We start from the raw sequence: 24,739 nt of genomic DNA, 5'->3' as shown, positions 1-24,739 counted from the left end.
GAGCAGCAAGAGCAGTCGGGGACAACGCAACCTCCCAAGTATCTCCGTATATCTGCTTAACTAGTTAACTCACAAAATGCAGCAAAACTATTTTCCATAAACAAGGGAGAGTTGGAAAAACAAAAAGAAATATCCTGTGTCAGATTTAATCTCAACAAGAATCTTGTAAAACACCTTGATGCAGCTTGTGAGGAGGCCGCGCTCGGGAGAGCTGAGCGCAGCTTTTCAAATAATTGCAGAATTACACCAAATTGCGCTGCTCTTATAAACAAGTGCCCGTTATTAGAAGCAACACTTCTTTTGTTTCCACTGAATTCACGATGATTGAGCAGTAAGCACCACCAAGATGGTGTCGAAGCTTGGCTCAGGCTGCATTAATGAGTTTGTGGAAGCTCAATGCATAGGGACAAGCCCCTGACCAAAAACATGGAAATCTGTCAGTGATTCATATGCAGAACAAGTTTGGAGCAAATCCATCTGAGCTGCGAGTCATTTATCTTTTTTCCCTCATGGAAGCATTTGTCGGGCGCAGTGGTGTAAGCAGGACTCTGCATCGGGTTTTAGGCAACACAAAACATGACAGCACAATGTATTTCTATCTGATTGAAGACTGCGTCCACAAACTGAAGTCTTCTCTTTCTCTTGTATGGTGCTCTGGGATGGAGCCAGTCAAATATGGCAGGACGGCGGAAGACTTTAACATGTTGAGATGAATGTCTGCGGTTGAAACCGGTTCATGGTACGCAGGAGACATGGAGACACTTTTTTTGATATTTTGATATTCTACCCCAAATCCCTCTCTCTGCCTCAACATTGTAATGAAATGTCTTGTCAAAATATTTTGGAATTGTTGTCAGGGCTCTAAATATGGAAGTGTATAAAACGGGATCGAATCCTAATTAGTATGTTCGCTTGTTGGGCAACTTTGTCCATGTGGCAGAGACCTCTAAACAGCACATGAGGCAAGAAAAACCATGACACAAATGTCTTAAATTGTTAAAGATAGGAGCTGATTTTCTAGAAAAGTTGATACTTTTGCATTGTTTCTGTGTTTGAGTTGTTTTACGGCAAATCAATCGACAATCTTCAGATGTTTTCAGATTTTTTTTTTCAAGTTGAAGTATCTCTGCATGCAATGTGCTCCAAATTCTCACCAAAGTCTGTGCACTGTCAAAAATACAGCGTTATGCATGGTCACATGGTCAGTCCAGGAATGAAACAGAACCACCCTCAGACCATGACGGCTGTGCCAGAGCAGCTCAGGGAAACATATACTTAACTGGGATACCATGTGATTTGGCTGCAATGGGGATATGCACGTACTCCTTTAACTGCACATTAACTGGCCTCTATGCAATAACAAGTTAACCTTTTATCTGGCTATAACAAGCCCTACCGCCGTATCCAAATAAACAGAGGATGCTATTCAATTGAGCTCGCTGAAAGGGCTTCTGTGAAATAGGTAAAAAAGAAAAAGGGAAAGAAAAAAAAAAAACACCCACTATTTTGCAAGCTAAAAACTCCAGAATGTTTATGTTATTGCGCCACACAAAAAGAGCTGTGGGGACACTCTGGAATCAAAATGCTGTTTGTTGACAGTGCTGTTTAGTTCATCAAAATATTCTTTTTCAGCTTTGTGAGGCAGACTGATTGCAACAAATCCTTCTGTGCCATACTGCACAGTCTGCAGCAGAAACACCAAATCACACGAGGTCATTTCAGCATGTTCAGATGGAGGGATCAAAGTTAGACCCAATTAAATGATTCTGCAACACAGTCCCACTGCGGTCATACCTGAGTCGGTGGCTGTGATCAGGAGGATGTACTTCCCCTCCGCCTCCCGGTCCAGAGTCTGGGTGACACTCAGCTGACCGCTGGACGACAGGCTGAAGGCACCGCCGTCGTTCCCGCCGCTGAGCATGTAGCTTAGCTGACCGTTGGCTCCTTGGTCGTCATCTCTGGCAACGACCTTGGAAATGTGAGCAGAAAGAGGTTTGAGGCTTTGAGAATGGAATGTTTTCAAAGCAAACAGAAGAACTCAGGTACAGTAGCTTTTAAGTAATACAGTAACTCGAATAGTCTCGCTTGGGCTGGTGTGGCCAGTAGTTTCCAGATAAAGAGGCTAATATTGACACACCCAATGTTGATGTGCAACTAACATAATCAGGTCACAAGTCAGTGACAGAGGCAGGAAAAATATATTACACACTCTCAATTTAGGTAAGATAAAGGTTTTGCTTCCATATCTGGGGTCAAACTTTTTAGTGCATAACATCTAAAGTTGACATGTCAGTATAGTGGCCAAATGGCAAAGCTGACGGGTCATTCCTAATGGCCACGACCCATTTTCTAGAACTGAAAATTGACTGATTTGCAGTTCTTCTGTCCTGCTTTTTTTGACGTTTCTGGTCCTGTGATAGTTTCTAGTCATGTATTTTTTTTCATCCTTTTACTACCCAACTTTAAACCAAGAGGGAAACCCTGTGTTACAGCTGTGCTGACGCAGATGAGGTTTAATTACCATCATGGTACTTAGCAGAACCATGAAGGTAATTGCTGAGGGAAGGGAGATCATTACTTATTCATTTTGTCCAATCAGACTTTCCCAGAGAATCCACATGAAGGAAAACTAGAGAGTCACTATGGGTCCTTTTACTGGAGATTGCACGGTCATATCTTAATGGTTTCTTAGAATAAAACTTGATTCTTGCCCTTCCTGTCGTGCCTGCTGCAGTCAGTGAGCTCTTGGGTCGTCACCAGGTCTGGACCTCTTCCCACCACAAACCTGTGCCCTCATTTCCTCTTAAGGTACACACGTAAAAGAAAGTGGAACTGCTTCGCTACTGGAAATAAGCTTTTCCCCTCCATTTTTCATACACGGCTCATTTAGTCATCGGGCGGTTAGAATGTTAATGGCCTCGTCATGCAATTTTCGCTGGGCTTCATATTTCAGTGAAACACTATGAAGCCCTAATTGAGCGGAGCAAATTGCAGCCATCTATGATTTCTTTATCATTTCAGTCAGGTATTTGTCGTGTTACTTAGCAAAAGAGACCACCCTCCTCCAGCAGTGTAGTGCACTTATACCACTTACATACTTGCACTTATTAGGTTAGTATTACTTCAAATTTGGTTAAGGCATTAGCTTGTTTAAGGTCTTTGAACTGTCATTCAAAGCACTCAGGTGCTGCTTTCAATGTCTGCCTTTCCAAAAGAAAGAAATACAAACACTGACCTGCAGAATGTTCTTTGGGAGGTTCTCGAGGTTCTCCTGAACGTTGACAGTGTAAGGAGAGAGCTCAAACACGGGCGAGCAGTCGTTCGTGTCCAATAAGACGATGTTGACGGTTGCGCGGTCCACTCGGGAGTTGCTGCCACGGTCTGCAGCTTGGACCACCAGCGAATAGGACGAGAGTGTCTCGCGGTCGAGCTGCTTAGCGACTGAAATCACCCCTGTGACCGAATCAATCCGGAAGTCGGAGTTGGTATTTCCCGCAGAGATAGAGAAGCGTATCTGCCCGTTGGTGCCGTCGTCGGCGTCGCTGGCAAACACCTGGATGATGTCAGTGCCGGTCAAGATGCTCTCCTCGATCTCAATGTCGTAGATGTTCTGCGAGAAACTCGGCGTGTTGTCGTTGACGTCCAAAACCAGCATGGTCACATCCATTGTGGAGGAGAGAGGGGGCTCGCCTTTATCGGTAGCTACAACCGTGAGGGTGTAGTTGGAGAGTTCCTCTCTGTCCAGTTCCCCCACCAACCTGACGTCTCCATCTATTGTACCGATGCTGAACTTATTACCGAAAGGACCTCTGAGGGAGTACTCTACATAGCTGTTGGGCCCGCTGTCAGAGTCTGAGGCCTTGGCAGTGAACACGACCGTGTCCACCGGCGTGTTCTCCTGGATGTAAGTCATCTTCTGGGAGGTGAAGGTCGGTGGACAGTCGTTGACGTCCAGGAGGATAATCGACACCTGGGCGGTGCTGGTGAAGCGGGTCAGTGGGAGCGGGGCCAGGTCGTTGACCGTGATCACGAGGTTGTAGAAAGACTGGGTTTCTCGGTCCAAGACCTTTTTAGTTTGGAGGACCCCCTCCTTGGTGATGACAAAGTGACCCTGAGGATCACCAGACGCAATTTTGTAGAGAAGCTGAGCGTTTGGGCCTGAAAAAACACACAAACAGGAAGATTTCATACATTTAATTTATGGATGGAGGCGTTTAGAATCCACATCGGGCTGCACATTTCGGTCGGTTTGAAAAAATTATCAATGCAGTCATTGCTTCAACCCAAAATCTACTGAATAACAATGACATACTAACAAAAGATCAGCTTTACAGTGCACAGTGAAAATGAGTACACCCCTGTTGAAAAGTAACATTTTGAACAATATTTTAATACACACACAAGTTATTCCCAAAACGTGCATAGAGTAAGTTTAATACAACATCTGTTCAGCTTACAACAGAAAAGAAAGGTCAATAATATAACTTAAATGACATATTTGTCCATTTTTGTGAAATTATGCTGGTGCAAAAGTGAGTACACCCCTATGTTAATGACCCCTTGGTGTCATCAGATCACAGGACATGGTTCCAGCAATCCATATCCTTAGTTTGTTTGTCTCTGATGAGACAATGATAAACAAATTTGCTTTCGATGGTGTCAAGCCTGTGTGGTGGTAAAAAGTGATTTGTACAAAGAAAAGTGCCCCATGCTTAAAGTCAAGCATAGTAGTGGGAGTGACATGGTTTGGGGCTGTATGGATGCCATCAACAGTAGGAAGCTGAATTTCACCAAAAGAAACATGCTTGTCAACATGTACTGTGACTACTGAAGCAGATCATGATACTCTCCTTAGGATTTCAGTCAAATCTCACACACGTCTCTTTTAGCCTGGTGCAGACTCAAAATGTAAAATTTCAATGTAAGGCAAGGATGAAACGCACAACGATGACCTCCCTTTTAATGCCTTTTCATTTCATGACATTTCGGGCCAACACGGCCCATTCTCAGGGAGTTTAACATAGGGGTGTACTCACTTTTGCACCAGCATAATTTCACAAAAATGGACAAATATGTCATTTAAGTTATATTATTGACCTTTCTTTTCTGTTGTAAGCTGAACAGATGTTGTATTAAACTTACTCTATGCACGTTTTGGGAATAACTTGTGTGTGTATTAAATTATTGTTCAAAATGTTACTTTTCAACAGGGGTGTACTCATTTTCACTGTGCACTGTACATCAATCTGTCTGCTATAACCTCGAGTGAGACAAACAAACAAAAAGAAGCGGATAAAGACAAGAATGCACGGTATCACCGAGGTCGAATGCTGACATTTCTATTGTTCACGATGCCATCATTGAATATGTTGTATGTGTCTGAATTAGGAACGTAAATGCATTATCAACATTCATTTCCACTAATTGTGCATGTGCAGCAGCTGGCTTCTTTCTCTTGTCCTCCAGCAAGACATTCATTCCTGCAGCGTGACAGATTGCTATCAAAAGAGAAACACTGAGAAACGACTTCCTATGCTGATAGCGGAGTTGTGCAGTTTTTGGGGAAATCCCTCTCAGTTACAACATTTATCTAAATGACATAACTACACTGTGGCAGAGTGGATGGATGCTGTGAGTGATCTAACCCTGAAATCTGGCCTAGGGTTCCCATGGATCTGCGGGTTGAAATGAGCTCAAATTGAGCGTCTGTAATTTAGCTCAACGGGGTATTCATGTGGAAAGCACTCGCACCTTCCCACAGTCCACTGTGTATTTACTGTATACAAGTAATCCCTTATCAAAAGCCTGAGTGCCGCTTCCATCCGAGTTTAGGCTACGCCGTGGGGAGACAAAGTCTTCGGGGTCGGGGGGTCAGAGCTTAGGAAGTCCTAACAATGGCGGTGTCTTATTGTGACAGTGGAAAACGGCCACTTTGTATCTGAGAGGACGACGCAGTCAGATGATGTGGACAGTGGAGAAGAAAGCCAGACTCTGGGTTGAGAACGAGGCAGCGTATTTCCCAGGAATGTAGGTCACGATAACCACATTAGGCTTGGGTGAAGCGGTAATTACAGCAGGGCAGAATAGCGGCAACTGTTCGAATACCACACGGCACCTCACAATCACGGAACGCACCACCTGAAACGCAGAAATAACTCGAGCCATTTAATCACACAGCGAGGCGGTTGTATGTCATCGAGTCCTTCATGCATGACCCGAAATAAAAATCAAACTTAAAATGTAGGTTCGAGAGCTTCTGTGTAACTAACTGTCATAACAAAATGACAGGCCAGCATTAGATTAATCTTCTATGGCTGACGCACACTTGATTTATAAACCTAAAAAAAAAGTAGATTACAGCTTTCAACATGAGCACAGAGCCGTATCCTCAAAATATAAAGACATCTCTGGGACAATTCCAAGATTTAATTCAGAGTGACTGAGATTTCAGAAACAATACTGGTCTCATGACATTAATCTTGCACAAATGCCAAATATTTCTAAATATAGTGGTGTTATGCGGTTATAACATGCCTATATGTCTATACATATACGCCTTCATAAACTAACCAATCAGAGAATGACACATCAAAGAAACAACATTAATAATGAATAAAGAACTCATGGAATCGTCCTTTAATATCCAAATAGAAACATAATGATTAGATCCCAAAATCTGCGTTTTTTTTGTATCGGGGCCTGAAATATCAGATATATTGAATATATATATTGTCTTTTGCCTTGGAGTGACATTTTTCATGCATATACATGGCTACCTGATATGTTTCATCTCATCTTGCTAATTTGAATATTGGGTTTTAATTAAGGTTAAATTTGTTTTAATAAAAATATGCAAAAAAACTTACTTGCTGTGAGTTATGTGTAAAAGTAAAGTTGTTTTTCCAGATTTTCTTTCTTTTCTTTTTTTGCATTTGTTTGTTCTCTGACTGGATAACTGATCGTGGGTTTATATTTGCGTGCATTTATATATAGACTTGAAGATATTCTAAGCCCATATAACCTGATGCAGGTTATTCATGTCTGCAGAGTACCGTTTCAGAATATGAGATAAAAAAAACATCTTTAAAATGTCTAAAATTCACTGAGAAAGACTTTTCAAATAATGTAAAATGTTAACTCGGACTTGTGTTTCAGTGATTGTCAAGTTGCCAGCTAACACAGCCGACATCGTAAATCTTACATGGACTTTCTGGGGATGTCCCTCGTTTGTCTGTTAACAAACTTGATATTTAATCGTAAAATGTTCTGCAAAACAAATCAGACAGGCAGCTGCTAAAGCCTAATGTTATTTGGCATGTTTCACACACACACACACACACACACACACACACACACACACACACACACATACCATCATCAGCATCCGTGGCTCCAACAGTGACGATGCCGGATCCGGGCGGCAGACTCTCAGACACGGACGTGCTGTACACAGTGGTGTTGAAGATCGGCGGGTTGTCGTTCACATCCAGCACGTTGAAATACACCCTGACCGTGCTGGCCTGCCCGCCGCCATCTTGAGCCCTCGCCGTCAGAATGTAGTACTGCTGAGTCTCATAGTCCAGCGGCCGCGTCACGTTGAAAACTCCGGTCACGGGGTTCAGGAGGAACGTCTCGTCCTCGTCGTCTTCCTCCAGCGAGTAGGTGACCTCTCCGTTCACCCCTGAGTCAGAGTCACTGGCCAGGATCGCCGCCACGATGGAGCCTGACGGTTTGTGACACAGAGGCGAGAAGTTTACAGCTTTATAGAAGAAAACGACTGCACGGAGGTTATTGGAGCAGTTTATTATTACCAGGGACTTACTGATTGCTCAGCCAGTTACTAAAACAACAGATTTCTCTCTCTCGGACTGTTCTGGAACCGAAACATCACTGGTGATTCAACTGATGACTTATGGATGAAGTTTTAATGCCGCGACTGAACAAACAGCTCATTATTAAGTGTTTTATTAGTGCTTTACATGATTATATCTTGATTGCATCCTCGCTGGACATTCCTCTTTGATTAGCAAACTTAGAATCTTGTGAGTGAAGCGCCGAGAGGGATGAGCGAGCCGCGCCAGACAGCTGTCAGTAATGTTGTAAATCCTGCTGGTTGCCGATAGATTTCCACATAAATCAAAAATCCGTTATTGTCCTTTTGACCTAGTAAACTTTTGATTTTCCTCTTGAGGAGAGTGCAGAGGATTTGAGAAAGCAACAACAGTCATATGAAAATGTTGATAAAAAAAAAAAAAAAAAAAGGTAGAAAGAAATCTGCCCCTGGAGCTGTCTGGGTTTGGTCTAACGGCTTTTACAGAAGACAAAACACGGACTGTTCCGTGCATTTCAGTGTGTTTAGTTTGTAACTCAACTCCATTAAGTGACCTCACCTGGTGCCATGTCTTCAGGGATATCAAAGGAATACGTTGCACGGGAGAACATGGGCGTGTGGTCATTTACGTCTTTGACAGTGATGTTTAGCCTCATGTCGGACGACTGTTTCCCATCATCCGCGCGCACCAGCAGCGAATATTTCGATCTCCGCTCCCTGTCCAGCTTCTTGGTGGCGATCAGATCGCCGGATTCCGGGTCTATACGAAAGCTGTCGTCCGCCCCGCTGATGATGGTGTACGTCACAAGAGCATTAGGACCCTGAGGCAAGAGACAGAAAAGCAAAGATGGGTCACGATAGGTTGAGATAAACTTTACTTCGTCTTCTTCGTGTCTTCGTGTTCAACACTCAGGACGCAAAGTGAAAAGGGGAATCAGTGCGTGAGCTGCACTTTGCTGAACTTTGGTTCAAATTTAAATTCTCAGGATACAGAGAAGGAAGAGCGTCACGATCGCAAACATCAAAGAAACTATCTGGCAGCATATCAGATTGTTCATTCCCTGTTTGCGTGTCCAGTCTCCAAATCAAACTACCTACGTGTTTAGCATGAATGAAACCTTTCACGGTGGCCTTTTGCACGGGGAGACAGTCCATAAAGAGAAAGCTTGTGATTTCAAAATGATTATGGGACAGATTAAAGCTGAAGATAAAGGAGCCAGAAGAAAGACACGGGTTAAAGGGATTATATCTGACTGACCGTCACAAACATGAAACAAGATTTTAGAATGCTAACAAGAGACAGCTGAGGCTCATTCACCACATCAAGTCATTTATGCTATTTATTAAGCAATTCAATAATTATCTTCTTTAAACAGCAATGCGATTATTTGACCTGTATTTCTAAATAAAAACGAATTAAGCAAATCTATAGATAATTGTTCTTTATAAGGACACTAGATTTAAGTATGATTTAGAAGAGTTTCAACATTTACTCGATTAAAGATCGTACTTGTTTTTTGAAAAATAACAATATGAAAACTTCCACAAACTTTGGAAATCAATGTTAAAGCCGAAGCAGCTTTTAAACAAATGAAATGGCATGAGAAAAAAAGCCCAAGAACACAAGCTGAATGGTGATATTCTACTGAGAGCAGCTCTCCGTCTTTGAACTTTTGGCAGCTATAGTTTTCCTTTATAAATCCCGCTAATAGATCCCCTGTTACCTTGGACAAGTACAAGTGCCATGACACATGTGATGGTCATAGCAAGAGGCTTTGGAATAAGAGAGGAGGAATGAATGTGATATGACAAGTGAATGAGCCCGATGATAGAGCCTGACGTTTATATTTGTGCTGCGGACAATGATAGATCAGACAACTGTCTCTCTGTCTGTCTTCTGCCAGAACAGCTAAAGCAACTTCAAAAAGCTACTGCTATTCAGCGAGATGAAGCGAAGGTTTCAGTTACAGTTAAGCTAAAAGAGACTCTTTCAGCTTGGCCTGACGTCTGTGCGATGCTTTTTGATCCCACCAGAACAATGGAAAGCCTCATAAAGAGAGGTGTCGCATTAAGTTGTTTGGTATTGATACATTTACTGCCGTGGTAGATAATACTTCTTACGAAATATGCATTTTAAAAACTGTAGCTATGCAAGGATGCTGAAAGGTAAAGTTGGAGCTGGGTATTTTTGTTGGAATAAAGCTGCTCTTTCTGGAATAAAACATGCCCTGAAGACTGTTTTAGTGCCTTTCAGCTGTTTGTGTTAGTTTTTAACTGGAAGGGCACAGGAAGAGAACACCCAGTTCTTTTTGGTTTCTTGCACCATCTCAATGCCCATTTTTTTCTGAAATTGGACTCAGTAAAATTAACGTATTTTTGATGAAAAACACCACCATGCACCCACTTTTAAAATGCTGGTCTTTCTTGCCCAAGCGGCCAGAAACCCAACATATAAAATGCATCAACCTAACTGGTTGATCATACGTCAAATAAGGATTTATAGCTACAGTTTGCACAGACTCCAGGTGGTTTAAACTCTATCGATCGGGACGCTTCTTTATATTTGGATCACACATACAGAGGATGTTTGCATTAATCTCGACTGTAACTAAAAAGACTGATGGATATCATACGTTGAAATGCATGCAATCTTTCATGGCAGCAGTCATGCACAGTGCTGGCAACCCGCCACACAAATGACTGAGTCATAAAATGATAAAAATATCTGCACATTTGGTGTGGATTTTTTCGTATTTTACTTATCTAATGCTGAAACACTTTGGTGAGATTTGACGGAGGATAAAATTCTGTCTCTCACAAAAACAAATGAAATATTCTCTTCTCTACTGTCTTTGTATTTTATAGACTCAGCTTAAGCACAACCACTTTGAACAAGCAGCCATTTGCCAAAAAGCTTTAGACAGAGTCAATATTGCCAGGCTAAGTTCATGACTTGTTCTTATCTCTTTTTTTGTGGTGTGTTTTTTCTCTCTTTCTTTTTTTTAACAACAGATAAAATCTGTCTTCTTGACCTTGTCTCTCATTGCATTACCAGAGGCTCTGTCTGAGATCCAGGCCCAGTAAAAAAAAAAAGGGAGGGAGACGAGACTGAGCGAGGTTCTGCTCATCTAAGGACCCTGCTGTCATCAATCAGTGACTCAAGATCTGGCAATCCCATTAGCCACCTGCACCACAGTCCGGAACCCAACACCCATGGTTTGCCAATTAGTTTTCTGATAGGGTTCAAAGGCAGAGCGTGGAGGGTGGGAGAGCCCGAGCAGGCGGTCCATCTAGGCCACAGTCCAACTCATAGACCCAACTATGCAAATGACGAACGCTGGCAAGCAAAAATAGCTCTTCTCTTAACTTAATGCGTTCAATTTGTTTGACTAGTCCCATCTCTTTCACTTTACCAGAATAACACAAGCTCTAAAGTTCTTGCATGCACACAAACGCACAGCAACACCGCTCGGCCTCTTGACCTTGACACAAGCGTTCGACTGCTTTACAGCCCTCTAAAGACATGGAGTGGGGGCGTGGGGGGGGACTGCTGACCAATTAAGCAGCAGCGTTTGAGGGAGCAAAGCGTACCAGACTGCAGCAGAAGGAAACTCATTTAGCAGATGAGTGGTTTTTTTTGGGAGAACACGGCTCCTATGAGAGGAAAGAGGTGCGAAGCAGAGAGCGCCGGTGGGGACGGCGAGCTTCCTGTATGTAACAGCACCAAGCAAGCAAGCCAATCATAACACAGACTCCTGGAAAACAAGCAGTGGCAGCTTCGAGATACAGCCTTTGAAAGCAAAAAGATGGCTCAACCTGCTGCACTGCTGGTGTGTAGATCTGTCCCACAACTGCAGAGATATCCCTGTAGTGGGTTTGCAGGCCTGAAGAACCCACATTACTGTTCAATTTCAGGCTGTGCTGAGTCTCAGGAACCTCCACTGAAATGCCTATTGTTGCATTTTTTCTACCTGGGACATATTTTCCACATTAGGTCAGAATTCTAATAAAACATTCCAACAGCAGAAAAAAAGCTGCATATTTCTTCTAGATGAGGTGAGAAACATTTTCAGGGAGGCCTAACTTCCATTAGACAAAAAAAAAAAAAGCTCAATTTTTATAGATTTTCTTTGAACCAAACTGCGATCCCATCCTACTTTTTTTGGGGGAGGAAATGGGTGTAGGGAAAAACGGATGCGTAGAACCAGCATTTTAATACCCTCACACATGAATCTCACATGTACCACTGTTAAATTGGATGGGATCATTATGATGTCTGAATTCAGCCCGTCAGCTGGCCAACAGCTTGCACTCTTGGCTACTCTGCAGTGGCTCACACATGTGGCTTTCTCAATAAGGGCTCGTTCCGTACGTTGATTGTCAGCGCAACTTAAGTTTCCTGCATAAGGATGTGGGCAAAGACTTGGCCGGCCTCATATCTGGCTTCAAATGAGAGCTGGAATGAAGTGCAGGCTTCTATTTAGCAATCTATTCATGGCAGCGCTGAAGTTAGAAGTAAACATCACTAGAATTTGTAATTCCTAAAAAGGCTACTCTACTTTCTCTTTAAGTGATTTCTCTTTCATTTGAATCCCTGCTTGGAAGCAAAATGTGACTTTTCTTTAGTTCAATAATCCAATCAAGCCTTATGTGGATATAAAGCGAATGTTTAATTTTCAACAAATCTTGACTGAAAGGTTTTGCATTATGGACCATAACTTCAGATATGAGGAAAAACTGAACACATTTCAATTTCACTACCACAAGCTAAACCTTTCAAACTGTGAATTCTTTGCTTTTTAAAAGAAAAAAAAAAAGAACATAATCAAATACCGTCCTTAAATCCCCCGACTGAAAAGACTGACCCGCCTCCAGGTCTGACATTTACAGTCAACGTAGCGCTCCGATAAAAGAGAAATGGCCAGAAGTGGGTCTTTGTGTGATTTTTTTTTAAACATTCATAGTGTAGAGAAGGGAGTGAACCAACAGCTGTGCAATAAAAAACGTGTGGCCTCATGAGTTAACATTAAATCTGAGTCAATAAGCCTTCTTTCTAATCTCTCTCCTCTCTGGCCTGACTTTTTCCATTCATTTCAACTGTGTCCTTTGGCTTGGGTGAGAGACCACAGACCTTTGAGATACAGGCAGGGCCTGCATTTCACTCACTGCAGGATTTAATGTCCGTACCCTGCCTAAAAAGGCTAAAGATGGAGCATCTAACTAATTGGGAATGATGCTGCTGATGTAATGTGAACTATGGGGACCGCGGAGGGACTATGAGAACGGGAGGCCGAGAAATCAACTGCTGGCCGCTGTGTGACACCTGTGGTCTCCCAACATCTCAGATAACGTTAACACATAAGAGGGAAAAGAACAATTCTGTGCCTGTGTGTGTCTTTGAGGGGGGAGGGCATGAAGACAGACTGCTGTAAAGTGATGATGTGTGTGCACATATTGCTGTGAAAAAGAAGAGTGAGCGGAGATTGTGTTCGCCCAATCTGTCGTGGCCACTTTGTGTCGCCGTGTTGAGTCAGGTGCACGGCCAACAGTTCAAGGGTTCAAGGAACTACTCACATTGCTCTCTAAAGCAGATTAATCATCCTTAATCTTATTTCTTTTGATTAATACATTAGTTCTTGTGACATCTACTGATATTAGTGTAAAATAGCCACAGGCAACGTGTTCAACTCACTGGAAATCGGTGATCAGCAAAATCTCTTTTTCATTTCATTTCATTCATTTCTCTGACTTTTCCGCCCTGAAAATGTGCAGCTTTGGTGTGAAAAAGATGCGAAATACAGACTGAGCTTTTTCAATACGGATTACCATGATATCGTTTGCTGAAAGCAGCTGAGTGGAAAGCTGGCGCAGTAAAGCATAAAAACCCTGTCAGACAGAATAAAAACTCAGGGAGCCATTACCTCGTCTGCATCCGTGGCTGTTAGCTGCATTATCTTGAAGCCATCTCCGACATTCTCCTCAATGGTCACATCAAGAATATCATTAGGAAAAACAGGCGGGTTGTCGTTGACGTCCTGCAGCGTGATTTCCACCTGCAGAGGAAGAATAAACACCACAGTTTCCATCAAAGCTCCGCCACATGGCTACCATCTATGTTTAGATCACTGTGAAGAAGGGAATGATTCATGGAATTCAGTAGATGAAGTTGCACAATCAAGCAAAATGTGTCTCTCTCTGACTCCAGAGATGTTCAAGATCAAAAAAATGTGAAATTATTATTATTATTTTTTTAAACTTGAAAGGTTAAAAAGAGGGCGGGGGATCCATACATTTGTTCACCTCAACGTAACTGTATAAACATCATTATGCAATTCAAATATGTAAGTTTGGGGAAAAACAGATGCAAAATTTCCAAGAACAAGAAAACAGGTAAAAACTGTACAAGTCAAGACTTAGCTAAGGCCTAACTTACCCCTGTTTATTGTAGCGAAACCAATTTTTATGCTCAAACTATGTTCAAATAACATAGTTTATAACTCTATTAACTAATTTTTCGAAGCTACTAGGCTATGGTTAGCTACTCGGAATTAGAACTGTGGTTTCCAGGGAAATATTCTGGATTTAAGGTGGTTAAGCTGTGATTAAAATCTTAAAAATGCCTTAATTAAAACAGGTGAGCGCTGAAGGAAGGTAGGGGACCCACATTAAAGTGGGGGAGTAAGGTAAAGGTAATTGGGGAGACATCAGTTCAATCTAAACTAATATGCATTACCAGAAAAATGAAGAGGCAACACGCTACGGTCAGCAAGTCGGAGCGCTTGCTTACCCAGCGTCTTTATTTAAGGTTAGGAATTCAAAAATAGTTTTATATCATACATTCAAAGTCATTTAACCTCAAAGAGTAACATATGAAAGTAGATAACTTAATTAAGGGGATAAAAAAGCTGAAAAAGGGACAATAACAAATGCGTCTTCCTATAAGTAGTTGTACCAAGTTAATATCTTAAACTGGCTCACATATTGAGCTGCATTGGGGGTCCATGGCAGACTATACACCACACTGTCACTGGAGATCATGGAAATTGCACCATTTACAAATTGACTTGAGGCTCTTTTCCATAGAGACAAGCAGCGAGTGTAACAGTAGAGCAAACTAACTGCAGCTCAGGGAGTTTCACTTTCAAGTCTTTGCAAGTAAAATAAACATACATTACAGTAGACCACGGACCCCCCATGTGCATAAACTTTGCCCCGTGTTACAGAAGACCTGCTCTGATAAGTTTAAATTTATTACAGATGAAGTAGCGGTAAAAGTAAAACCTGTGATTAGATCAACTGTTTGTATAAATTATGCAACTTCAAGTAAATCAGTATGACATGCAACGTTTTCCTCATTTAACACAAGACTATGTGGAGCCCCACTTTGGGGTTCCCTGAGATCTCACTGACCACACAGATGCCCAACCACCGGTGCAGCCTGCAGCCGCATAATTCTTTGTTTTGTCATGGTTTACAATGGCTGCTGGCATTTAGACACCAGAAATCTTAATGCTGTGCCATTCAGTGATTTGGTAAACAAAAGCATGCCCCCAGCTTAACAGTCATTAAGGAATGGCTTACAAAGTTCGGTGCGGAAAAACTACTTTAAGATCAACTATCAAACCATGAGCTGAACCTCACAAGCATCTGACATGCCATCTAAATTAAATCCAAATAACTGTAATACAAGCAAGAGGCACACGAGAGAGCACGACTTAAAAACATCAGAACTACTTTACTGCCGTACTTCCAGCAATCTATAGCCGGGCATTAAGAAAGCAGATCCACCAGATGGGCTATCCGGTCCTGAGGGAAAGTGGAAACCATGGAGACAGTGAGACATTAATGGTTTCAGTTCGGGGCCCGGTGTGCCGATATTATACTTCCACTCATATCCCAAAACTTACAACAGCCATCCCCTCCGCCTTATCCACTGACCCAAATATGCATTTCAAAGCCAGTAAACATGGCTCGCTTTTGAATTATAACAGACATTTAGCTGCACATTCTCTGTTTATTGCTTCTATAAATATGGAAAAGCCGTGTTTAAATTCTCCAGTGATGGGATCTTCATTAACGCTGGTGCTTATTATGTTAATTCATGTGTCAAGCATCACAAGATGCCTGCACCTCTCTTTCTGTAACACAGAGAAAAAAACTACGAGTGTGTGAGGTGAAATAGGCAATGGGAACAGTTAAAAATCTACAATGGGTGCAGCTTTCTGAGGGGGGATCCATACAATACATAACGTATTAACAATATTATACAATTTAAATATGTACATTTGGGGGAAAACAGATGCACAATTTCCAAGAACAAGAAAACAGGTAAAAATGGTACAAGCCAAGACAATGGACAAGCTAAGGCCTAACTTACCCCTGTTTTCTGTAGCTAAACCATTTTTTATGCTCAAACTATGTTCAAATAACATAGTTTACAACTATAATAACACATTTTTCTAAGGTTTCTAAGGCTATGGTTAGCTACTGGGAATTGTAACTGTGGTTTCCAGGGAAATATTCTGGATTTAAGGTGGTTAAGCTGTGGTTAAAATCTTAAAAATCACTTAATTAACACAGGTGAGTGCTGAAGTGAGGTAGGGGACCCACATTAAGGTTAATATGCATTACCAGAAATATTACCAGAGGCAACACGCTAAGGTCAGCAAGTCAGGGCGCTTGCTTACCCAGCGTCTGTATTTAAGGTTAGGAATTCAAAAATAGTTTTATTACATACATTCAAAGTCATTTAACCTCAAAGAGTAACATATGAAAGTAGATAACTTAATTAAGGGGATAAAAAAGCTGAAAAAGGGACAATAACAAATGCGTCTCCCTATTAGTAGTTGTACCAAGCAGCAACAGTTTCCCATTGGGCAATTAGAGAGCAGACAATGAGCCTGAAGGCCATGTGACCGCTGAGGTGGAGGGCCAGACACAGCAGGCTATTCATACACTACTTCTAACAGGAAAAGCAGTCTTCACATGTCCCACAAATCTGCTTCACAACTAACAGAAGCAGGAAACTCTGAATAACAGCTGCCACCGACTGCTTTTAGAAAAAGGTTCTCTCATTAAAGATGACCCAGAATCAAAGTGTATGAGTGGTTGGCTGAAATGGCTCTGCTGTGACACCATAAAGGGCAAGTCTGCTCAAGGTCACAACAACAACAACCCCTCCCCCCCCCACTGAAAACATATTCATCTGATCTGGCTCTGCTCCGATGAGGATGCGATCCACTTATTAAACCCACTCAGAGTTGGTGTCTGTCTGTCAGCATGAGCGGAGATAATTAAAGAACAAGACAAATTATGTCCCGGGCAGCAGCGATGCACAAGTCGCGTAAACAAGTCACAATGACAGCGGCTCTCGACTCAACTTGCGCCCGAGCTGAGGGACCGAGAGCAAAGTCAACAAACAATGAATATTTATCTCCCGCCCTGTGTGTCCCCCTTGATGTGTAAATAATGCAAGGCCCACTTCTGAAGAGGAGGCTAATTAGGGTAGATGTGCAGTTTTTAGAAATAATTACGCCTCATGCTTCCAGTTTGCATTAGCCAGGCTCCCACGGGACAGAAACATATCAAAGAGCTTTGGTGAAAAATTCATTGGAGGAAGAGGAAGCAAGGTCAGGAGGGGGGGGAGGTGGAGAGAGACAGGCAGAGAGGTTTGGTTCCCCTCGACCTGTCTGCAGCTCAAAGCGGGCAGACGGCGAACCCAGACGCCATGGCCCAGGCAGGTGAAACACATTAGTTTACAAGCTAAAAGATTGTGTTTCACGAACTACTGTTTCAAGTTGCAGGTGCTGCTAACTGGCTGCCAGGGCTTTATTATTTATGGGGCGGTATGAATGATTCACACGTCAAGCGGTTCCTGAGCGCTGTCGATTATGAGACCGTAAGTGATGGAAGGTATTTGTCCAAGAGGTTGAGATGTGATAAATTCAGATTGGTGCAAAATTCCCAAAGCCTGTATGATATATGCAGAAATGACAGGTGGGATGATTTAGATGTCTGAGCTCATGTTATGTAATCTAGTCTCTTTTTTTGCTCATAAAATTTAAATTTAAGGGGTCATTTTACTCAAATTACAAAAAGACATATTTTATCACCAACCTCTGGAATCGCTGTGCAGATATTCTAATTTATATGTAGCTTAATAAATGGGGTGTATGAACTTTGAGCTCATTGTGTCAGGAAGTATATTTCAAATAATTCCACAACAACTTAGTTCCTGTGTTCATATATTCAGATACCACACAGCCTATATTTTGGCAAATAAAAACCTTAAAACCGTCATCATCGCCGCATTTAGACATCTTTAAAAAGACTTTCCTGCAAAGGTTTAAGCAGACAGCAGACGTTAAAGCGCAGTCTCAGAGTTCAAATGCAACAGAATGTACTGGAATACATACAGTGTAATTTCCACAGTGAGAAGAAAGCATAGTCCTGGTTGCAGCTGCATTTCTGATAGACAGCCACCCACTTTCTCACAGCTAAAAAGTAGAAGTAATATGCTTTTATATGTTTCCCACTTAAAAACATCCCATAGTTGCAGTTCTGCCAAGTCCACTGCAGACAGATGGACAGACAGACAGGAGGAAAGTCGCTCCAGGAGAAAGGCATCTATCTTTTAAGCACAATTCCATTAAGGCTGCTCACATATTTTATCACTTACAGACTCAGTTGTTTTTAATAAAAGGTGGAGAGCCTGATTAATTACGGGAACAATGGTTTGCATTACAGATGAGTAATACAGTGCATGCCTGCTCCACTGAACACCAACAATCCACAAGTCTCCCCACATTTCTGGAAAATATTGTAACCTGTGAGTGCAACTGATGCAACAGTTGGCCTGTAAATGTTGAGATCATCTGAACATAAAAAGTGGAGCAGGGTGCGTCTCCTGCAGGAACTAACCATCTCAAAATGATTAAATGTCTCATTAGCTGCTGCTGACGACTTGGGGTCAAGGGTTGGGGGGGAGCACCGACTTCCAGCGCTCATTATCCTTTGCCTCTGAGATTGAACGATTCCACTTCGCATCATCCATTTTTTGTTTTACGTCGAAACCTAATGTGTTAAAAACTGGGATCAAAGTGCAATCCCACATACAACACTTAATTAAAGAGCCAGAGCCAGAACTGTATGCTGTTAAAAGAAATTACTCAGGCTTTTGGAAGAGTAGAAACAGTGAAATAGCACAAAGGAATTTTTTTGCAAAGCCATAAAAGATTAAAAAAGCCTTTGAAAGGGCTGATTACAGCGACGCATGATAAACAAATAACTAAAACTAATTCAATCTGCGCTACAATATGCTGTTTGTTTGCAATTACACGATGGTTATCTAAGGTTACATGGCTCTAATGCTTTAGCCGGGCCTCGTGTAACGTGAGGACGGCTCTTAGGGACTGAGAGGAGTTGTAGACTGGCACAGCTTGGGTTAGTTAGCGGAGTATTCCAACAGGAGCCCAAAAATACAAAGGTTCTAGTTGCAGTGTTTCCTAAAAGGAGCAGAAGAGTCAGCGCTGTGCCTTCTCATATTCAGACAGACAGGTTACATCCTTTCCAACTACTGGCTTTGAGACCTTTGAGGAACTGCACCTGTGCAGGTTAGTAAGGACGCGCAAAATAATTCCCACAACCGATTCAACAAGGGATCAAACTTCCACGAGCTTCTAACCAACTTCCTACTGATTGGAAAATGATAAATTTCCCATACTTCCCATACATCTAAGGGCCACTGCACTAGATGAAGCAACTTTGGAAATTGATAACTAACTGTCTAGAAAAAAGGTCCAGACCTGTGCCTCCTCGCCTCGCTTTAATCTGAAAACCGTGTGACTATCCACGCACACCCGATGAGTTCCACTCTAAGTCCCGTAAGAGAAGCGTTAAACCTGGGTGATGGAAGTCCACCTTCGACATAACTAATTTCCTGGAACTCTACAGACAAAGGCCATTGTTATTCTACTTCAACTTCACTTCCTTTTCTACCTCTCCTTGTGGTTGTTTCAAATGTTTAAAGTGAACGTCATAGACTCTTGACTCCAGATTTATTGAGCTAAAGAACTCATGGGTTCCATAGGTCAAGGTTATTGGTAAATGTGCTATCCTTTCCAACTACTGGCTTTGAGACCTTTGAAGACCTGCACCTGTGAAGGTTAGTGAGGACGTGCAAAATAATTCCCACAACCGATTCAACAAGGGATCAAAGTTCCACGAGCTTCTAACGAACTTCCTACCAATTGGAAAATGATAAATTTCCCATACTTCCCATACATCTAAGGGCCACTGCACCAGATGAAGGAATATGTCATCCTCACAACTTTGGAAATTGATAACTAACTGTCTAGAAAAAAGGTCCAGACCTGTGCCTCCTCGCCTTAATCTGAAAACCGTATGTGACTATCCAGGCACACCCGATGAGTTCCACTCTAAGTCCCGTAAGAGAAACGTTAAACCTGGGTGATGGAAGTCCACCTTCGACATAACTCATTTCCTGGAACTCTACAGACAAAGGCCATTATTATTTTACTTCAACTTCCCTTTCTTCTCTACCTCTCCTTGTGGTTGTTTCAAATGTTTAAAGTGAACGTCATAGAGTCTTGACTCCAGATTTATTGAGCTAAAGAACTCGTGGGTTCCATAGGTCAAGGTTATTGGTAAAAGTGCTATCTTGGCTCTGTGTTTTAAAAACAAAATGAAACACAACTAAACAACTGCGACAAGGTCAAACCGATCTCTTCTGCATGGCTTCTTCAACACGTGTACAATCGCAACTGGCTGGATCTGTCAAACAAATGCCTGCAGGGTAATTCATCTTCCGACCGCAGTCATCAGGCTCGGCAAAGTGCATGCGCGCTCACAGGAGACAGGAATTCCAGCGAGCTGGAGATGGGAAAGTGCCAGGGAAAAAAGCAGACAAAGCTGGAAGTCGGCCAAACCTCAGCGCACTGTGCGAGGGAGAAGCCGGGATACGATCATATCCCCCTCAAGTCCCCCCGAAATCTTCTGCAGACCCGTGTCAGGAAAAAAAGAGCAAGTTATAGAAAGAGACAGACAAAACAAAACAAAACTAAACAAAAGAGGGGAGTCTGCAAACGATCACAAAGCACCTTGGCTTCATGCAACCAACAAGCGGGGAGAGAGGAGAGACTATGTTGGACAAGTGGTTTTAATAAAGGGGATCACTCTCCTCTCTGTGGACCACTTCACCAACTGTTAAAAGATTGTTTGTCTACAGCAGGCCCCCTCAAGCCCCCCTGCCAAACGAGGTTCCCTCTGAGCATTCCTGGTAGGATATATAATCCAGCAGAATGAATAACCTACCAGGTCATGTGGGCCAAGATATTGTTTCATGGAGACTCTGGGCCCATCTTTGCACACAGCAGAGAGGAAACAAATCATAACGCGCTGCAGTTTTTAATGCTCCTGTATCCGGCCATGAATAGTGCAAACTGGGCTTCTTCTTCGCGATAAACAGACATTACTCTTTCCCAATCGTTCTTACCTGCGAGAGTTGGATGGAAAGTTTAATTAGACCTTGTGCAAGATCAGAGTAGCTCTAATGTGGGCAAGGCAAGATTTAGCTCTCCTTGAAGCTGGAGCGCAATTCAAAGCCATCATCCAAATTACCATAGCCTATTAGATGCAGCACGTTCTGTATCCATGCAGCGAAAGGTTAGAAGAACATCAAAACCAGCGTTTTTCTCCTTCTTGTGAGATGAAAGCTAAAAAACAAAATAATTAGCCTATTTGTGAGAACTATGCTTTGAAGATGGAAGGAAAGAAATGTATTTTCTCTTTATCAGTTGTCTCTGTTTTTTAAGGGCTTCTTAAAAATGGAAGGAGACCGTAACTGCAGTCTGCCGCCTCACTCTGCATTGGTGCCACTGATTCTGCCCGAGTCTACGGCCTTATCACTGCGCTCTCCCAACAATTACCCACAATTACAGCATTCAAAGCACGCAGACCGTGGAAAGGAGAGAATCAGAGAAACAAAGCTTATGGTAATTGGTCATAAAATCCCTCAAAATACTGTGATTTTTCTTTTTTTCTTTAGTATTAAGAAAAAGAAAAAAGTCCAAATAAGTTGTTGAGTAAATCTGCTCGGGAACTACAGCTCGAAAGCGCTTCTTATTCTCATGGCTGCACTTATCGCTGACTTAGCAGAGAAATATTTTACATTCAACATAAGATAAGCTCACATGCAGTTTTGAGATAATAATAAACTTGATGACAGCGTGTTTTTATAAAGGATTAGAGGTTTGCAGCCCGTGGACAAGCATGTAACCTTTCAACCAACGTATAAGATGAATGATGTAATGTATAAGAAAAGAAAATCCCTATAATTAGAGAAACAGGCTTCATGTTTCATCCAAAGATTGTCGTAGCGTGCATCTGTACAGCCTAAACTCCTATAATGAAGTCAGAGTCAGTGCCACTTGGACCGCTTACAACACAAAAACAGAGCTTGTAGGTTAATATTTCAATAATTTATTACAGTGAATGGAGCGATTTTTCTCCCGAAGCAAATGTACTTTTGATATATGGCTATGCGTCACAGCTCGATCCTACTTAATGGAGTATTAATGAAATTTGGTATAAGTATGTGCTTAAATAAAGAACTGATAATGTCCCAAACGTAATATTATTGCTTCCTCCAAAGCAAATTTGTGCGATTTGTCTGGAACCACCTTCACAAATATTTATATTGTATATATATCACAGCGGGAGACTGTGCCACGCAGCCCAATTTGCAAGGTTAGGCTTTAAATCGGTGGGATTTTAAATGAGAAATGCTTGATCATATATTGTGATACACGTAACAGATCACTAAAGCCAACTATGGTTTCCAGGACTTTAAAGACTATCATTGTCTCAGTTGCATAGTTGCAGGGAAAAATGATAAATGTCTGCAGAGAAAAAAAAACACATCCCTTAAGGACGTCTCATTGGATTTGACCTAAAATCCAACAAAAAGTAAATTCTGTAACCTCAGTAAAACAATTAGCTTGTACCGTAATCATCAGTTTGTTAGTTAGTTAGTTTGTTATGGTTGGTAGTTAATGAAAGGAAATTTGGATTTACCCGTTAGGGTTTTGAGTTGTACCCCTCTAAAAGGTTTTTATTGTGCGCATTACACTATAATTAGAACAGAATGCTTGTCACAAAAGGTTACCAATCATGTTACAAAGCGCAGATTGTTATTAGCGAGGAACTAATAAAAAAAGCTGCACAGAGAGTTAAAAAGATATATACTTAAGTTTAACATGAGCAAGTGGGGGAGTGAAGAATAGGACACATATGTCCATATGAGCGATGGTGTAGAGACAAGCTTTAATCCAAAACAGGACTTGGATTGTTGTGTGAAAAGCCCCAGGCACCCCCTGCAGCTCCTGTTTATGTGAAAAACCCCTGAAAACATTAGCACAGAGCAGCAACGGGGTGGGGGTGGGTGGGGTGTATATGTGTGTGTGATTGGGGGGGGGGGGGGGGGTGCAGTTGTCAAACTTCGGGCTGACCTATGCTCCGACTGCCACCCAAGGCTCCGCTGATACAATTAAAGATAACACAGTGGCTGAAGTGATTATTTGGAACAATGAACAGAGCAAAACAAAAAATACGTTTCTGAGCTGATGCGGCAGCTTAATGAGCATTTACCATGCAGAACGGTGAAAATCAAAACACTTTTGATGTCCAGCAAATGCTTTCCAACGTTATCAGGGGTCAGATAAGGCGCAGAGATGCAGATACCACGTTCGTGTGTCTGTGTTAAATATGGAGCTACTGTACAGCTGGGAAGCGGTTAGCAGAGCTAACCATAAAATGGAAAAACAAACTGATATGTAAAACAGCAATTTGTGGTTTCACTGCGAGTTATGCGCTGTAACTGATACAAGTGCCAGTTTAGACTGTTTATCTGACTGCTGTTTGCTTTGAAACATTGACCAACAACTTAACTATTTAAAGGCAATCTGTTGATTTGTGTCAGAAAGTGCAAACTTTACTTTAAAGAAAGCAGAGCGAGCTGCCTCCACCTGCCCAAACTGTTTCCAGGCTGTGCAAAGACATGAGAGTTGTAGTGATTTTATCATCTGACCCTCAGCAAACAGAATGATCCCACAGTGAGAGCACGTTGTTGTGGATGTATGGCACATTTTAGGCGGCTTCATGGTTCATCTGCGCGCTGTTCAACGTTTGCATGGGTCTGTGCCATCATGCATTCACGTGGTTCCAAACATGTGTGCAAACAGCAGGAAAGGAGAGAAACTAACAAAGTGAAGCGTCACCAATATCATCAGATGCTTGCCAAAATGATTAAGATGCCGCATTTTGTGACCTCACATCAAAGAATAAGGCTGACTGTGACTGTGTCACAAGATTCCTGCAGCACAGTGTAGCAGGGATTGAGTTGTAAAACCAACACTTTGTTTAACTACAGCTCTACTGTACGGGGACATGTGTTGCCCTGACATGCACCATTGCAGCACATTTAACAACCACAACATGTAGAACCAGATCCCTCGACAGATTGTGAAATATATACTCTGGGCCGCAGTGGAAATTGTTTCAGTTTTACAATAATTTCCCAATATAGAATCACTTTGACGTCCTATTTCTCTACACATGAGGACGTGCATATGTGTAGTTTGTGTTCAGTTGGCGTATTAAGAGGGAAGGTGTGGAGGGTGAACATGCTGATCCGCGGTCCTTTGAGAACCAGCCGTCCCTTCGAACAGGAGATCGCTGGTTCAAAACCCATCCTGCAAAATGTTTTCAACAGTCACATCATGAAACTTCAACAGCAACGGCATAGGGATGTGCTACCATCTCCCAGTTAACTGCCGTGGATTGTGACACTAAAACATGTCTTACAAAAGGATAAAAAGTACGTGTTGGACT

General features: G+C 42.1%; 1 protein-coding gene across 1 annotated transcript in view; it reads right to left on the bottom strand.

Annotated features, from left to right (window-relative positions):
• The window catches only part of fat4 (FAT atypical cadherin 4), a 115,088-nt gene that overhangs the window by 42,337 nt on the left and 48,012 nt on the right, over positions 1-24,739 (bottom strand). The window contains exons 2-6 of the mRNA XM_075481949.1: positions 13,753-13,884; positions 8,391-8,652; positions 7,373-7,723; positions 3,236-4,158; positions 1,795-1,969 (exon numbers count right to left, since the gene is read on the bottom strand). Of these exons, the coding sequence (XP_075338064.1) occupies positions 1,795-1,969; positions 3,236-4,158; positions 7,373-7,723; positions 8,391-8,652; positions 13,753-13,884 (1,843 nt within the window). The remainder of the gene's footprint in view (positions 1-1,794; positions 1,970-3,235; positions 4,159-7,372; positions 7,724-8,390; positions 8,653-13,752; positions 13,885-24,739) is intronic.

Source organism: Odontesthes bonariensis, chromosome 13 (assembly GCF_027942865.1).
Source record: "Odontesthes bonariensis isolate fOdoBon6 chromosome 13, fOdoBon6.hap1, whole genome shotgun sequence".
In the NCBI taxonomy this organism is placed as follows: domain Eukaryota; kingdom Metazoa; phylum Chordata; class Actinopteri; order Atheriniformes; family Atherinopsidae; genus Odontesthes; species Odontesthes bonariensis.
The sequence above is the reverse complement of the archived record's forward strand: the minus strand, read 5'-3'. Positions and strand labels throughout refer to the sequence as shown.